This window comes from Diachasmimorpha longicaudata, chromosome 3, assembly GCF_034640455.1.
Source record: "Diachasmimorpha longicaudata isolate KC_UGA_2023 chromosome 3, iyDiaLong2, whole genome shotgun sequence".
In the NCBI taxonomy this organism is placed as follows: Eukaryota; Metazoa; Arthropoda; class Insecta; order Hymenoptera; family Braconidae; genus Diachasmimorpha; species Diachasmimorpha longicaudata.
The window spans coordinates 9,029,500-9,046,509 of record NC_087227.1 but is presented as its reverse complement, the minus strand read 5'-3'; the positions used below and the strand labels follow the sequence as shown (position 1 = coordinate 9,046,509).

General features: G+C 36.8%; 5 protein-coding genes across 9 annotated transcripts; 3 read left to right on the top strand and 2 right to left on the bottom strand.

The window, feature by feature from the left end:
• The first annotated feature begins 7 nt into the window (after nucleotides 1-7).
• LOC135160025 (zinc finger protein 180-like) lies at nucleotides 8-2,389 on the top strand. The gene is made up of 3 exons (XM_064116158.1): nucleotides 8-216; nucleotides 402-580; nucleotides 782-2,389. Exons 2-3 carry the CDS (start codon nucleotides 425-427, stop codon nucleotides 2,111-2,113), a joined length of 1,488 nt encoding a protein of 495 aa, XP_063972228.1. The 5' UTR covers nucleotides 8-216; nucleotides 402-424; the 3' UTR covers nucleotides 2,114-2,389.
• Nucleotides 2,390-2,651: 262 nt separating this feature from the next.
• Nucleotides 2,652-5,681, top strand: LOC135160029 (stress-activated map kinase-interacting protein 1). The gene is made up of 7 exons (XM_064116171.1): nucleotides 2,652-3,022; nucleotides 3,135-3,266; nucleotides 3,527-3,801; nucleotides 3,914-4,083; nucleotides 4,391-4,684; nucleotides 4,788-5,032; nucleotides 5,345-5,681. The coding sequence occupies exons 1-7, from the start codon at nucleotides 2,950-2,952 to the stop codon at nucleotides 5,542-5,544; spliced, it is 1,389 nt and encodes a 462-aa protein (XP_063972241.1). The 5' UTR covers nucleotides 2,652-2,949; the 3' UTR covers nucleotides 5,545-5,681.
• A 2,086-nt stretch (nucleotides 5,682-7,767) lies between these two features.
• On the bottom strand, nucleotides 7,768-12,178 carry LOC135160027 (transcription factor Dp-1). 3 transcript variants are annotated; one of them, XM_064116162.1, is made up of 9 exons: nucleotides 12,037-12,178; nucleotides 11,766-11,865; nucleotides 11,222-11,340; nucleotides 11,066-11,135; nucleotides 10,602-10,699; nucleotides 10,379-10,527; nucleotides 9,594-10,201; nucleotides 9,228-9,311; nucleotides 7,768-9,147 (listed from the first exon to the last, which is right to left on the bottom strand). In XM_064116162.1, exons 2-9 carry the CDS (start codon nucleotides 11,812-11,814, stop codon nucleotides 8,909-8,911), a joined length of 1,416 nt encoding a protein of 471 aa, XP_063972232.1. In that variant the 5' UTR covers nucleotides 11,815-11,865; nucleotides 12,037-12,178; the 3' UTR covers nucleotides 7,768-8,908. The 3 variants fall into 3 exon arrangements, with proteins under 3 accessions (XP_063972232.1, XP_063972234.1, XP_063972233.1); XM_064116164.1 differs by having other exon boundaries at nucleotides 11,066-11,132; nucleotides 12,037-12,174; XM_064116163.1 differs by having other exon boundaries at nucleotides 12,033-12,170.
• Nucleotides 12,179-12,273: 95 nt separating this feature from the next.
• LOC135160035 (F-box/SPRY domain-containing protein 1) lies at nucleotides 12,274-14,680 on the top strand. 2 transcript variants are annotated; one of them, XM_064116182.1, is made up of 4 exons: nucleotides 12,274-13,078; nucleotides 13,282-13,555; nucleotides 13,628-13,718; nucleotides 13,916-14,680. In XM_064116182.1, the coding sequence occupies exons 1-4, from the start codon at nucleotides 12,774-12,776 to the stop codon at nucleotides 14,008-14,010; spliced, it is 765 nt and encodes a 254-aa protein (XP_063972252.1). In that variant the 5' UTR covers nucleotides 12,274-12,773; the 3' UTR covers nucleotides 14,011-14,680. The 2 variants fall into 2 exon arrangements, with proteins under 2 accessions (XP_063972252.1, XP_063972251.1); XM_064116181.1 differs by having other exon boundaries at nucleotides 13,905-14,680.
• On the bottom strand, nucleotides 14,273-16,870 carry LOC135160032 (transmembrane protein 164). 2 transcript variants are annotated; one of them, XM_064116176.1, is made up of 5 exons: nucleotides 16,717-16,870; nucleotides 16,341-16,598; nucleotides 15,878-16,214; nucleotides 15,506-15,802; nucleotides 14,273-15,348 (listed from the first exon to the last, which is right to left on the bottom strand). In XM_064116176.1, exons 2-5 carry the CDS (start codon nucleotides 16,451-16,453, stop codon nucleotides 15,085-15,087), a joined length of 1,011 nt encoding a protein of 336 aa, XP_063972246.1. In that variant the 5' UTR covers nucleotides 16,454-16,598; nucleotides 16,717-16,870; the 3' UTR covers nucleotides 14,273-15,084. The 2 variants fall into 2 exon arrangements, with proteins under 2 accessions (XP_063972246.1, XP_063972248.1); XM_064116178.1 differs by lacking the exon at nucleotides 16,341-16,598.
• Between the last annotated feature and the right edge of the window lie 140 nt (nucleotides 16,871-17,010).

The following is a 17,010-nucleotide window of genomic DNA, read 5'->3' as shown; positions in this document are numbered from 1 at the left end:
CAACATCTGTCACTGCCGTTATCGTGTTCTGTTATTGGCAGGAAACGAGAAAGAATTATAAATTCTTGAATAAACAAATGTTGATAAAATTCAATGCATTGTTTCACAAATCAAGAACCTCTCAGTTTTAATAAAATATTAAAAAATATTCACCGCATTTCACAGCGTAGTTGACTACAGAAATTAATTGTACTGAGGGTTTATATGTTTACGAAGGTAAGAATATTTTGGTATTACTTATCCCTCCTAAATTTATTATATGACATTAGAGATCAGAATCATCATCTGGACATTCTCCTTGATATTCATCACGTACTTTATTTAGGCATATCATAAACCCGAAATTACCCTAATGATTACTAGAAGCATGGACAATTTCATGGAAAATTTTCACGTTTCAGGTGCATTTAATTTGTATTACACAATGGCGAGCCTTCATAGCAATAGAAGACTAATCAACGATATCTGTCGATTATGTTTAAAACAAGGGAATGCCATGCCCTCGATATTCGATGAAATTAATCAGCAAACCCATATGGCGGTACTTGCCGAGAAGATAACCTCAATTGCGAGTGTGGAGGTGAGTGCATTCACAGAAATTTAATTTTCCCCTAAAAAATGTAGCGTTTTTTTATTTGTAATTAAGTTGTCGCACTGTCCTTCACATTATTTTTATCCTATCTCCTATTTTATTGAGAAAAAATGCTTTTTTCGATGCCAATCGCTCTGCTAGATGAGCTCGTGGCTCTTCCACACTCCCAATAAACACTCGATATTTCAGATTACTCCTACCGATGGTCTCCCAATGTCAATATGCCAAATGTGTCGACGTCAAGTGAATCAATTTCACGAATTTCGACTTCTCGTGGAGATGTCAGACAAGGCATTGCGAGCCTGTCTCAAATCAGCCCAACTACAAGAACAATCCGAGGTAATGGAGATGGAAATGTATAAAAACATGGCAGATCTCGAGTACAAAGATATTTTGGGCCACGGGAATGACGAATACCCCATGAAAGACATGATGAATTACGCCTTGCTGGTACCCACGAACGAGGGATTCCAGGTTTGGAAGATCAACGACGTCGAGCCGAACCAAGAGGTCGATAGGCTAGGCAAAATCGAGTCATCGATAAAAAGAAACAAAGACGAATTGAATAGAGTCCAGAAGTCCCTCCACAGCAAGCCTATCGTGGAGCCGATACAGTTGCAACAGCCCTGTGATTTTCTCAGGGCCTATGTCAACGAGGAGGTCGACGACAAGGATCAATCCTTTCTCAACAACATGACGAGTTGTCAGTTGTGTTTCAGTGAATTTGGATCGCTAGACGATCTCAAGAATCACATAGCTGAGCATTGTCTCACCTCCGAAAATGAGTATCCCGATCCCGAGAGCAACCTCACCAACAACCAAATAGTTTCTTCAAGTTCCCTGACGGAGCCAAGTGACGGAATATTCCCACAATCCGTGGCATTGCCCTCGCAAAAAGACGCAAGAAAGCCCCAGAAATGTAAGTTATTCAAGTGTCGTTACTGCAGCAAATCTTTCAGCAAAATAGTCCTGAAGAAGCACCACGAACAGTGCCAGATAAAAGAAGTGCAACTCATCTGCACCGAGTGCGGGGAGAAATTCACAAAGAGATCTGAACTGAGGCATCACAAGGGAACACATCTGACTTTACCCCTGATGTGTTCAACCTGTGACAAAGTCTTCCGAAATGTTCAGTCCTTCAAAATGCACATGAAGAGACACACCCTGGGGAGCCGTTACAACTGCGAGACGTGCGACAAGAGCTACTACACGAATTCCGAATTGGCGAGACACGTTCAGAAGCATCAGGAGAAACGTAAATACCCATGTCACCTTTGCGAAACATCATTTTTGTCTAAACCAGAATTGAATAGGCACATGAAGTATCACAATGGGGTTAAAAAATTTGAATGCAACTTGTGCCGCAAATCATACTATGAGTCCGGACATCTGAAGGTGCATCAGAGGGTTCACACGGGAGAGAGACCTTTTGTGTGTCCAGTTTGTAATAAAGGTTTCGTTACGAGATCAAAATTAGCGAGGCACAGCAAGGTGCACATTAAAGAGGACGCACTCAGTTGATTTTCCTTGTGATGGGCTTTATAATGCATTTGATATTAAATTTGATTTGAATTAGTTATATCAGAAAATGAACATATACTCGAGAATATTTATATACTGAGGATACGGCATGCGGTGCACCATGGAATGTGCACTTGGCATTATATATTTTTGCAAGTTAAGTAAAATGTTAAAAAATTCAAAACCGATTGAACCTCACGATTTGTAAATAACAAAACTGTTGTTTGCTTCTGAACGGAAGCATGGTAATCATTGAAATATATCTTTTGTGCGATATCGTTCAGTTATGATTCAAAAATTTTAAAAATGTATTTTAGATCTTGTTTAGACATCTATATGTCGATTAGGAATTAACCAGAAATAAAAAATAAATCATTTGAAACCGAAAACGGAGATTTTAAACATTGATATAATCCACTGACCACTGTTCTGAAGGGATGCCTATTTCAACGACGATCAATACACATACCGGTTGTTGGTACCATAACCCAATCCCCTCGAACGAGCTAGCAGAGCAATATTTTGTTTTGATCGTCGATAGCTTGCTGACTGATCTCATTTCCGTATATAAATATGTATATAATTATTACGCGACCAACGAAGTCTGAGAACCGCGTGTCATTATCACATCTACACTCATTACTATTGCATATTTACATCGGTTCACATTAACCAGCAACCCATTGCCAGCCAAATGTGTTCAAATAACAGAAGTGAAAAAATCTACACATGTGTGAACGTGAAATTATAATCGAAGCAAGACTTCTATCGACTGAATTAATAAGAGAGTGAGCAACGGTGAAATTACGCAGAATATCGAAAGGAGTGTCATAACAATGGCTCTATATGATAATAAACATTGGTTGCTATCACACATAAGAGATAGTTTCATATCAACTGATGACACAGGTGATTATATCCTCACGATCGTATACACTGATGAAAGATCTAGAAAAAAACTACTCACTGGCTTGAATGACAATTGCCAAAAATTCACCCAAAATATTTTTGTTTCATGAAGGAATGTGTGAAATGGTAATGCTCGGTGAGGACATACCGAAGCAATTAAAAACAAACGGGGAGGCTTGCTACCCAGGAGATGAACAAAGCGATGATGAGGATTTGGACGGCGAATCTTATGACATTCAGATGGGTGATTACACATTTAATTTACAATATTCGAGAACCGATGGTTCCCAATTCAATAAGAAGACCTCACAAAACAAACAATTTCACCGGTACCTTTATATTCTCTATTATGACCTTGACAAATCACAAATTACCGGCTATAAAAATTTGTAGTATTGTTGAGGTGAAAATTCTGGACATTTCTGCCCCAGGTTTCATTGGGAAACGTTGGAATATTGATAGGAAAATCAAATGGCATCATACGATGAGTAATTTGAATTTTAGATATGGAATATGTGCATCGTCCACGCTCCCACACTGCCCAGCGCCTTGAGAAGATGGAGATGGAACGAAAAAAAGCTGCCAAAGTAAAGCACATAAAGTGGGAGCCAAATCCCGGGGGAATGACTGACGAAGAAAAATTCGAAATGTTCAAACGTAAAGATCCTTGGAAACGCACGGGACCGATCAACCGACAATCATTTTTTTCTGAACAATTATCAAAATGTCCACTGGTTCCACGAAATCCCTTCACGGACTACATGAAATTCGATGGAAATGTATGTATCGTAGGTTTAAGTTAAAGGTGAAATCATCTGAAAAATTCTATAACTAGGAAATGGGTCCTTGTTCGACAATCTTCTTCACCAATAACCCTTTGGTTTCCTCTAGGCCCGAGTTGGTGTTCACATCCGCAAGTATCGAATTTACATGTGCATGCTCGGTGAGGAGGAACGTCAATACCCTTTGCAGGTCGTCGTCCTTGGTACAGCTAAAGTACAACAGTTTATTGGTCTCATTTGTTACAAATATGCTACTGAGCATCCTCATCACAATCTTCAGTAAACATTCTTCATGAATAATTGAAAATATTCATAATTGAGGATATCCAAGTACCTCCCAAATCATTAAATGACGTAAATTGTTAGATTTATCTCATTCTCAGCTTAAAATCTATAAAGTTTTAATAACGATAGAAAAATTTACTCAAGAGAATGGGCGATTGTTTTACTCAAACACCCAGTATATTTCACTAGTGCCAAAGGATCTATGATATTTTTCTTATGGCGTGAATACTAAATAACCAAAATACTTGGGTATCCTTGATTAGAAATTTTACAAAATTACCAATTCCAACGATGGCCTCAGGGAAGACATCACGAAATACGGGTTGTACATAACTGAAGACGACGGAGAAGTCGATTGGGACTTCCCTTGCTTGGATCCACGGGAAGTCATATCAAAATTCGAATTTCCAGCCCTGTGCTTAGTGGAAATGAGCCCCTGTGACCGTGCTAAGCATACCCCAGTTAGTCCAGTGCGAACGATGCATGAGATGTTACCTAAGGCTAGTAAAATGGAAGAGGAAATATTTGCAGCGGATCTGGCACGAATGAAAGGACACACTACTGCTATGGAAGCTCCATTGTATCAATTATATAGGTGAGTCTATTTTGACGACTATTATCTCTTGTTTCCAAAATTGACCAGTCCTATTTCCCCACTGCTCTATGGATGGGTTGTTTTATTGTATTATTAATTACAGAGTAAATATGCTAAACAGAGTAATATCAAAGACTGAAATTCAACTTGGCATATCTGGTGATAAAATCGAAATAGATCCTGTGATAACAGGAAGAGTTGCGAGTAGACTGTGGAATCGACTGCGAGCAGTCTCTTATCAAATGGATCATATTGCCTGGTGTGAATTGACTGAGTACAAGGGCGCAAAGGCAATTTTTACATTAATTTACACTCATCAGTTCGTCGCACAATCAGAGGCTTTAATACGTAAATATAATGTTCTTTAGCCTGTTTATGCTGAGGCCAGCTTTTTGAGAATGTACTCTCACTACTCGAGATAGGTTCGTAGATCTCTACTTATGCCGGAATCCACTGGCTTGAAAATTTTCAGAAACAAAATTTCTGCACTTGAATCTCTTTCAATTATTGTGAAAGACTGTGCTCATAATCATTTGAAGTCACAAATGTTTTGGACACGTGAAGAAATACTTCTCAAAATACTAGTCTTCTCAGCAGAACTTCTCAAACAAATATCAAAGTTATCATTGTAATTTCTATTCCGAATGTGTACATTTTCAGTATCTGCGCATTCACAACATTCCCCCCAAACGACAGCATTCAAAACTTACGACTTCGAAGCTGACGTATCAGTAGCTGAAGAGATAGTAGATAAAATCAATCACCTTCTCGAATTACGCAGCAGTGGCGCTCGAAAGGAGTTTTTACAATACAAAGAACGAAAAGCTGCCCGAGGAAAAAGCTTCAGCCTTCACAGATGAGAAAAAAAGTCTGGGGAACCTCAAGCCTAATAATGCAGTAATATCTCGTCTCATTAACTTTGAAAAACAATGACTGTAATATTGCATTTTTATTTCTTAAGGAGAATATAGCACAGAGCGGCAATTGAAAATTTTTATACATCGGACAGATCGATTAACTGTGTTTTCGTACTAACAATTTCGTCCTTCATTGTCTCAGTCAAGCTCGTGTACATGTGATTAACTTGATGATTCACCGTGGATATTTTCACTGCTACCTTTAATAAGTTTTGCATGTTCTCTGAGATGGATTCGTAATTCGGTCGTTCTGATATAAAATGTTTTTCTCGATCTGTGAGAGAATTGGGATCAAATTCAACACCGTCACGAACTCGGGCCTCCTCTTTGACGAGACATCGTCGACGGGATTTTCTCTCGTTCAAGGTCTTCTTCCATACGCGTTGCTCATCTAGCAGCGAACTTATGTATTTACTCAAGTCAAAAACTTCCTCTCGGGGTTCATCGGGAGTTAGGATCTCCGAGTGTGTGGGCTCTTCTCTTTCAGTGATTGACTCGTTGTAATCTGAGAGATCCAATTATTAGAAGGAATTTTTATTGAGAAATACCAGGAGACTAGAATAAATTTATTTCTTCAGGGCGTCACCCTGGGGTTCGAGTAACATTCTCTGATTATTCTTTGCTGCATTAGCATAATACTTTAGTCACGAAAAATATTTTTTCGCATGAAGAAACTATATTCATCTGACAATTTCAGATGAGTCAGACTGCTAGACACCCTGTTGTTTATAGTTAGTAATTTGACAGGAGACTCCGAAATTTACCTTGTTGGCGTAGATTTATGGACCTTCGTTGGAAAATCGACGACCTACGTTTCTGTATCACTGGTTGTGATGAACCAATTGTCACGTCCGGGTTCATTGATGCTGTTGTTTCGACATCAATCATCGTAACTGATGATTATTGATATCGTCGTCAGAATTCGAGGTTAGAATTTCGTTAAATAGGGATAGGACTAGTTCCAATGGCCACTCAGATAAATCTAACTCTTCTTATTCAAGAACTTGCACTTTATCCGACCACTAATCATTATCTTTCTACGGAGTCGAGTTAATTAAATGATAATTTGAAAATCAGGGTTTGCCCCGTTGGTTGTTTACCAAGGGACAGAGCCCGACTTTTTGAAAAAGTTGGAGTAGACGCTAACACTACTAGGGACCCTGCCACATTCTAATATGGCGACTACTTGGAGGACAAATCCAGCGCATACGCTGGGGATATTCTGTGTAAATGATTTACCCGACGATTGGCAATAAGAATAGTAATTAAATAAAACTTTACAATTAATAATTAACCGGGAAACGTTAATGCCGGTTTAATTGAACCTTAGAATATTTTTGACCTTTTGCATATGAAACGAAATGTAAATATGGCGTTAGCTTGGAGGCTTAACATTCAGCGCACTTAGGGGAAAATCCTAGCTTCCCCGTGCAAGCGTCGATGATATGCTGCGAATTCTGACAAGTGACATGAAAACATTTGATCTTGTCTCACCATTGTGTACATTATCACGAAGGTATTTGTAGAAAAATACTATGAAACCAACTCCAGTGGCCGACGAGATGTTCCCGGAAGGTGCGGGGCCGTACATGGACCTGGAGGAGGTAAATACCGATGGAAATCAAGTCTTTATTTTGTTTATATCGAATACATTTGTGATGTGAGGTTATGGACCTTCAGATTTCTCTTGTTGGCATTTATCATAGGTGATTTTCATTTATCCACTGTATTTTTTCTTCAGGCTGGAGGCTCTTCAAATCTATTGATGGACCTCGCTGCTAATGAGAAAGCTGTGCATGCTGATTTTTTCAATGGTATGATCCTTAAAATAATCACAAAGAGGCTGAAAGAGCCTTGAAATAAGTAGAGTCAAGAGGTCCACAGGTGACTTAGGGTAGCTTCCAGACACATATAAATCTAATTAGATAACAAGAAGACAATTGTGGTAGTTATTTCACTCAACTAGTGTGTTCTATCATAGAACGGGAACGTCTGTGAACAGTTATAAAGAAAAAAATGTAACGTGATAATGCCAATAATTATGTTCTTCTTTTCAGACTTCGAGGATTTGTACGATGACAATGATCTGGACTAATGCATAATCACGTCACTGACCTTCATTTTAATGTCTCCTATAATAATAATAAACCAAAATTATTCATGAAATGAGCGTGAAAACTGTCCCATTTATTTTGTCATTCAACGGCTCCAGCGAATCATCAGAAATATAAATTTTGTTGTATTATATAAACTATTGTACGGCCCTTCTGTCAATAAATTGTTGATAATTCAATCCTATAATAAACCACAAATTTTTAATAATTGTTGGACAACGAGCTTAAGATATTAAAATTCTTAAGAAACTATTTTGTTGTAATGATATTACAATTCTTTTATTTTCATAATTCCAGCAGATTGAATTTCAGGAACTATTCCAGATTAATTAAATGTATAATCAAATTTTCAATTACCACATATTATAATTATCGTTATTATTATTACTATTATTATTATAAATGTGCCATATGAAAATGAGTAATCGTAGTACATTTTATACATGTAATTGAGAGTCATAACTCTAGGATTATTGTAATTTATAATACATACACGTGGCATATGAACCGTTGTTTTTGCTTATTTTCTTTTCTCACTTTGACCTGTACTTCGTGAGTGACAATGAGCGGTCATTAGCACCGATGTTCATCAAATTTTCATTACAAAATCCTCCAAAAATCATTCGTCTGTCAATTTAGAATTGAAAAACTAAAAAATCAATCTTAATGAAATTGACTCATTCCATTTTTTTACTTCACAGTTGAAGTTTCATTCGATTTATTATCAATACAGTAGTTCGTAATTTTATGTATGACGACGATATCGTGAACATAATAAACAAAACGTTGAAAAAAAGACATATTTTTTTACAATTTAACAACTGAAAATTATAGATTTTTTTTCCTTAGTGTTAACTAGCATTGGCCCTCTTACATTCATCACTAGCAAAAGGAAAAATAATCGTACAATAAGGATTCATCGATCGACGAAAGATTTGAATAATAATAATAATTATATCAATAATTATAATAATTGTAGTTACAGTAATAACCGAATTAAGCCACTTACGTACAAAAATCATCATTCATTATGCATTCGCTCAAATTCATGTGGCCAATTGATAATTTTTTGTTCTCTCTCATCATTTTCAAAAAAATACAATGTTTTTTTTTATAACTCAATGCATAAAATTGAATATTAAAAATAAGTGAACGGTAATGATAGTGTGGTTGTTATCGGATTACCCAGTGTGCTAGTTTATATCAATATCGCTATCCACCTGTTCATTCTGATCGCTCTCCAGGTCATCTTCCTCGTCATCGGAATAAATTTGTGATGGGGGTGACATTGCTTCTTCGGACAGTGATGTACGTGAAGATGATGGGGGCCGTGAGCCGGATCCTTCCAGTTTCAATTCCAGTTCTTCCATGGAAGTACTTGGTCCAGGAATGGTTACGGGAATGAATTTTTCAAGATCACCCGATAATAGCTCTGTCAATAGTTCAAATGTTTAAAATATAGACGCACAATTTCAATGTGCACATTTATGAATGATAAAATGTTAATCTTACGTTCGACGTATTTTTCCAATGACTTAGGTACCATATCTTTAGCCTTGCGCAAATTATCCTCCGTACATTCTCCCTTCTCCAATCCTAAAGAGAAGAAGTGGTGATTATGCATGAGTAATTGATTATAGATAAACAGATCCATGCCAAACTAGCGGGATAAAAAAAAAGTAGACTGCTGATTTACGTGGTTTTCTGAGAAGTTGCTGATTAAGCAAAAAAAAAATCAAAAATAGAAAGATCGATAAATATTAACTGAGGGTGGTACGCTTGTTTAAAGTTTGTTCAACAAAAGCTCTGTTCTGATAATTTGTCATGTATCTGTTCATAGCATTGAACTATCGTGGAGAATAAAGATAAATATATTACCAAAGGCCAATCCCATGCGTTTCAAAACTTCAATATCGTCATGGATCTCAAACTTATCATTAAAATTGAACAGGTACTCAGATTTATCGTTGGTGATGCTGCAGTCTACAACAGTCTTTTTGCTAGTATTTAATATAATGAATGGCAACTGTATTGCAGAGTTTGGCTTCGGTGGGCCATGCTGTCTCTCATTCGCGCTATTACGTTCAACCAAATTTTTGAATGAGATGTGTTGCAGAATGAGCTGATGCAACTGCTGAGTTTTTGTCATAATTCGTTCAATCCTCTTCTTTTTTTCCTTCTCAAGTGATAAACACTCTTGGAGTGAATTTGTAGGCAATCCTAACCACCGGATTTCCTTCTTCTCCTTTGAAATTATGTTCATTGCCATGAGGACATTGAGAGCATCATATACTCGTCTTCGGATGTTCTTCTGATCATACTGCTGATCAGTCAGTGAATTAACGTGGGATGGATTTGTAAATTCACCGACAAGCTCATCCGCTACTTCGTTGTAGGAGGTTGTTCCCTTCTTTTTTACTTTTTCACATACTTTCATGGAAAAATGTCGCAGACCCTTTCCAACTTTCTCTGTTTTTCTTCGTTTGCTGGAGAAAATTAAAATTATAGTAAATTGAAATAGTTAATTGAAATTGTTTAAACTCAATTAATATTAACATTATAAACATTGAATCAAATGGAGTTCAAGTGGAAGGTACGATGTTTAAATACGTTTCTCAACCTAATTTTTTTTTTTACTCAAAAGTTTAAAATAAATAACTTACTCAGGGACAAAATCACTTCCATCAGCATCATGGCGCTTTCGATTAGCACTGTGATCGAGTAGTGGAGTGAAGAATTTTCCCGAGGCATCTTTGACAACTTGTTGAACACTGGCTTGTTGCTGTGACGCAATAGCCTGTTTAATATCACTCTAAAGACAAAAATAATTATGAACTTGTGCTATTGTTGAAATATTATTCTTACATTAGCAGAGTATTAACGAACCATTTGAGCTGTCGTCAATTGTATCGTCTTCGTCATGACCGAATCACTGGACTTGACCGCCGAGACTTTGGCATTTTGTAGTGGTATCGTCATTAATCCTATTGAATTTCAATAATTCATATTCACATACACAATTAATTTTTTATTGTTTTCAAGGACGAAGGAATAAAATCGTAATTAATTCTACCAACTAATCATTACAAAATTATTTCTTCAAGGTCCTTCCAATCACAATTCTTTTATTTATTTATTTTTACTATTGTTTATGTTTGGACCGACTGACTATCGAGATGGAAAGCCAGCCCTGCAAATATGAAGTGATAAAATAATTTAGAAAAAAACTTATGGTCTGCATCAAAACTAGAAAACCATTTTACTAAAGAAAATGATCAAAATAATTGGACATCCCTAAAGTATTTCAATATTTCATAATGTTCATTAGAATGAAAAATATAATAACTCACGTTGCCCCGGAGTTGACGAGCTCCCCAGACTAATAGTCCTCATAACTTGAGCACCAGATGATAAAACCTGCTACAACACACCACGAGATAAGCTCAATGTTTTGGGTTAAACACACGAATGCATTTGAAATAATAAATTGTTAAAAATAAAATTACTTGTGACTCCTGTCCTGGGGCTTTGAAGACCTTGATTCCCCCGGCATTTGTCGTCCCCATCATGTTGCTCAAGGTCTTGTTGGGGGTGCTCTGAACAACCTTAATGACTTGTGCTTGCCCTATCGAAAAAAGAGAGAGACAGAAAAAAAAACATCGATATGGTAATATCATGGCCAATATTAAATCTGCAAAAATCCCTAATATCTCAATCAATATTCAGGGCTCGAAACAATTCAATACTACTTAGTAAAAATATAGAAACAAAAAATGAATAACAATCGTGAATTGTGCACGTTGCAGGCGGAATAATTTTCAAGGATTCCAAGGTGGAAAGATAAAGCACACAAAGAATTGCCGTAATTTTTTTTTCTAGCCAAGGTCAACGTCAAATAAATAGAGTAACAAGCGGAGATGTTGATGAACGTGGAAATGAAAACAATAACGAGGGAATCGCGATGACTTCAAAGATTTTAGGTGCATTGATACGTAGAAATGAAGAATATTGGAGCTGTGTTGAGTATTGGCGGGCAGATGATGTACTTACCATTGACATCTTGTATCAAGAAATTCATGGTTTTATTTTGTTGTGTCATCACTGAATATCAATGGAACGTTGTTGTGTCGTGTACGATCACAATGGGCCACTGGAAATTGACATAAAAATGATAAATACCATGGGCAATGCCGCTTTTACGAGCTCAACGTATCACCAAAATGGCGACTAATATCGGAGTAGTGCATTTACTAATGGTAAATTATTGTGTTTTACGATTAATGAGAATAATACGAAATTTATGGGAATGGAATATACCCACTGCACAATTATACTGTTATTAACATTGTTGAAAAAACATAATTGATCTGATACAGTTGCACGGGAAAATCGTTGGTGACTGTGCGTGCAAATAGATCGGAGAGAATGGAGCTTGGCGGCAGGACAAAGCGAAACAGCTGATTGGTGGATGAGGGGGTCACGTGGCCAATTCAGTTTCCCTCTTTTCCGGCGCAGCCATGAGCTTTGGTACAGTGAGGTATTTTAACGGGAAGGGTTCGATCAAAGAGGAAGGACTACAGTAGAGACTCAGTTCTGGGGGTTTGATTGACGCCAGGAGCGTTGTAGTATTTCACCCCAGAAGGGGGAGGGCGCCACATACAAGGGGTGTCTACCTGTCAGCCGAGTCGGTAACTTCTCAATAGCAGTCCGAACCCGCTCTTGGAGACATTGGGGTCCTCGGACCCTTGACCAAACATCTCCAGAGGATTCACGTTTTTCACATTTATTAGTTTCTCATGTATTGTTAACTCTTCCTATAGCGTATTGTGTGTGAGAGAGAGCCCTACGTATTGGAACGCCCCCACGTGACAGCCCTGTAAATAAATAGAAAAAAAAACAAATAAAAGAGTTATTTACAGACTGGAAAATCATTAACAGCTGATTGCCAAATTTTCGGAGTATTTTTTTATGTGTTATTCTCATTGAACGGCTTCTCAAAGGTCAGTGTGTCTATTATGAGTCGAAATAGTTAATATCGGCCAAGATAAACCCTGCAAAATGGACGATGTAGTACTTAAGCTGTCAGATCATGTTTTGGAGGTGATATTTTCGTATCTGGATCTTCAGACGTTGAGGAATTGTGCATTAGTTTGTAAAAATTGGTACAGATTTTTGGAGGATGAAAATAATGACGTATGGAGGACACATTGTATCAGAAAATTAGCGCAAGAGGCACTTAGTTCTCATCTCCTGTTATCAGTTCCAACGTACAAAGAGAAATTGAGAGCTTTCTACCACGCCTGGAACGCAAACGACAGCTCTAGGAATATCTATATTAAACCAAATGGATTTACTCTTCACAGGTGAATTATCTTAATCCTAAAGCGATTCCAGAAATCCTATCTGTGATAAATTCCTAAATTGAATAAGTGCTTTTCCTCAAACGAGGTTTGTTTCGTCAACGATATCCAAATAGTTTTGTATTTTTTCTTTTTAATTTTGTGAGAGTCCAACTAAACGATAAAAATGGCTTTGATACAACCGAAATTACATTTTATGACTCTAGAAACCCAGTGGCTCAGAGTACGGACGCTTGTAGGGGTAAAATTGGCTTTAGACATGGACGCCATGCATGGGAAGTCATCTGGGAGGGTCCCCTGGGCACAGTGGCTGTCATAGGAATTGCCACGAAGGAAGCACCACTCATATGTCATGGATATGTCGCCCTTTTGGGGTCTGATGAACACTCCTGGGGGTGGAACCTGGTAGACAATCACCTGCTCCACAATGGCGATGCTCAAGGGAATTATCCTTTGTTGAATAATGCACCAAAATATCAAGTAATATCACTTCTGTTACTCTCGATGGTATCAGTGAATATTTTTATTATTACTATACTCATTTCCATTCAGGTTGGTGAAAAGATTCGAGTTATACTGGATTGTGATGATAATACGTTATCATTCGAGAAGAACTACGAATTTTTAGGCGTCGCATTTCGAGGTATTAATATTTGTTTTTGCTTGTAGAGGGAAAATATTGAACTATTGGGGAACAGTTTGAAAAATGTTTTTGAATAATTAAAAAATAATGTCATTTGGAGCAAAATGTAATTGCAATGCCATCAAATCTACATTATTTGAGAATATCGGCATAGGCTAGAAGATACGCGAATATTCCTAAATATAGGTACTTTCCAGGATTACCTGATAAACGATTGTATCCATCAGTCTCAGCTGTCTACGGTAACACCGAAGTTTCGATGGTCTACCTTGGACCACCATTGGATGGCTAACACTGTATTAATCATTTGAATTGAAGCTTGCCATCTCCTATCTTTGAGTGTTCACATCTAATTTCATCGGTCAATACGAAATGACTATACTGATAAATTTTAGGGTAGGAGTTATCCATTCCAATGTATTGAAAGATGTTTTTCATGTGAGTTTTGTCTCTCTAAGTGATACTATTATTTTGTAAATCTATTTTTCGTGGGTGTGGGTGTGACGCTTTCTTGAGTAACTCGGTCAGTGCTCTACGAAATCTAAACGATGCTCTCTTCAGTAATTATCTAATTTTTTTATTCTTCTCAATAATAATTTTTCATGCCATCGGTTTCATTAATATTTACAGATAACCACAATTTTTACATTATTAATAACGGCGATTAAGAAAACACTTAAACCTTGCCATGGAGTATTCACAATCATTGCCATAAAAAATAAATGTCATGTAAATAGTCAGTAATTCCGTAATGGAGCCTTTAAAAAAAAATGTCCACATCTCAATCACAATTCTTTCATTTTTTGTACAAATTCAGTGTACATAGTCGTTCAACTGGTTTCGGGAAAAATGCACTCATTATTATTTTTTGATTAAACACATAATTACATAAATTCACCGTATATATAATTCAATAGATATGTATTATATGTAAATAAATAAATTTATTTGAAATTCACAAATTGAACATCTAATTGAAACAATCTACACAATACAATTAATAAATGAATGAAGAAATTCAAATATTGAAATAACTAATGAGTAGAGATAAAATTTGCAAAAGAAACCATTTGTACTGAAGATTACAAATTTTTCAAGCAGATTAAGTACGTCCAATTGAAACCCCCGAAGTTTTCTTTATTTATAATCAATATTTTTAAATATATAATTCACAGAAATATTCATTGAATCACAGAGAAAAAAGAACTAGAATAAATTCCAAGTATTTTTGAGTATCGTGAAATTCCTCAGTATTTCTTCTTTGAATCTAAAAGTCACTTAGGCAGACTACTTGATCACAGAAGTTTACGTAGCATTTAAGACCAGATAAATTTATATTAATAATTTCAATAATGCCTTTTTGCATTTAATCGGCGTGTAGGCTGCCATTTTTGCATTTTCCTAGACGCTCTTCAGTTTTTGCTTTGTTCCCATTGCTGGGGGATTGTTCGTTAATTACACTAGGATGCGGAAATTTTGTTAGGAAGAAATTCGATGAGAAACATATGAATTTTGATAGGAGAGGGCATAACAATGCCTGATGTACTACAGCCCAGAGACGGTAGTACTGTCCTTCGAAGGGATCCAGCACAGCTGGACACAGCATGTGACTGAGATTGACTTGTACTGGCTGTTAATAAACATGAAAATAAAATATCAATAACACGAATTGGCTGCACACGAAATTATTCAAATTAATAAAATCGTCCAAGGCAGCAATAATACTTCCTTGGACAAAGTACTTTTTTTATCTCAGTGCAGGACAGCAGAAAAATAATTTGACTAACCAATGCAGCGAGTTGAAGAATCCAGAAATGATAGGCAAGATTAATTCCATATCCTAGAAAGCACCAATTGAAGTCCCTGAGCGGTTCTACCGTATATGCACCTCCAATTCCCAATAAATAATATGATATAACAACCATTAATCCATGCTGGAGGTAGTACATGGCTTTATCAGCAAATATCTTTCGTGACTCCGTCTCTGGGAAGACGTACGCTAAAATGGGTCCATTCATAAAATTCAGCTGCAGTCTGAAGAGTGCGGTGACAATTGGACTTGGTTTTGCTGATAACAGGTACAACTATCCATGAAATCAACACGTTACAGTCAGAGAATTTCATTTTCGTAAAACTCAGATTTACAAGAGACACATTACCTGCACAGCAGTGGTTATGTGACATGGATTGAGCAAGTAGACCATAGTCCTACTAGAAAACTTAAATCCAATTTCAATGCCAAGAATAAGAGTCATGGCAACTAGTAGTATTTTTCTCCCAGTGGGATCCTCATTTATGTACTTAACATTCTTTGGCACACTTATGCTTCTGTAGCCCTTCATAACAAGGTACATAATTAATACTGACACAGACAGTGTCTCAATTATTTTATATTTGGACGGCAAGTAGAATGCGCACTCAGGCCCCACGTTTCGTGGTATTGAGGCATTTACTCCTTCATAGGCCCACTCCAGCATTTTTATTAATTTTTTGGGGCTGAAAATAATAGATGCCATTTGTTTATATTTCTTCTCTTGATCTATGACTTTTATGAGATTGGTGTCCACCATAGAAATACACATGAATAGTATCACTTCAAGACAGAATAATCAGCGCAATTACCAATTTATTATTCGTGGAATATTCAATGGAAGTTGAAATCCTGCAAAGGCTAACCCCCATCCAGAAATTGACATATGTATCCCCTCTCTACACGATCGACAATAACATAACATCCCTAACACTTCAAGAAATCATGCTTTCCTCATGTCTAAATAGTCAACAACTCAATTATCCAACATTTGCTGATTGTTCTATGTATCTTTAATGAAGGCTTAGGCGAGGTTATAATCCAATAAACCAACAGAGGGATCATGCATACTATGTATACACGGAATACCGCATGTAGAAATGAAAAAAAAAATAACTGACGTACAAAAGTGCATTTTTATCACTGATTAATACAAATTATTAGGACAACCAATTTTACGTTACTTACAATTGATTACTACCGGGGATATGCCTATGAAAATATCAATCGTTTCCACGAACGTTGACGGCCATCAACGACCAACAACCATTGCATTTAGTTGGCTTATATTATTCTCTCCTGTGCGCCTGTTCAACTTGTCAGGATGACGTCATTGTAACAATGGCATTGGTATATCGCATGTTATCGCTGTCGTCATAACACACAGGCCAAGACCGGTTTCGCCGGCGAATTGCTGTCGTAAATAAACAGGAGTAACTGCTGAGTTCAGAAATCATTGGACTTCTTGGTTGGAAATGACAA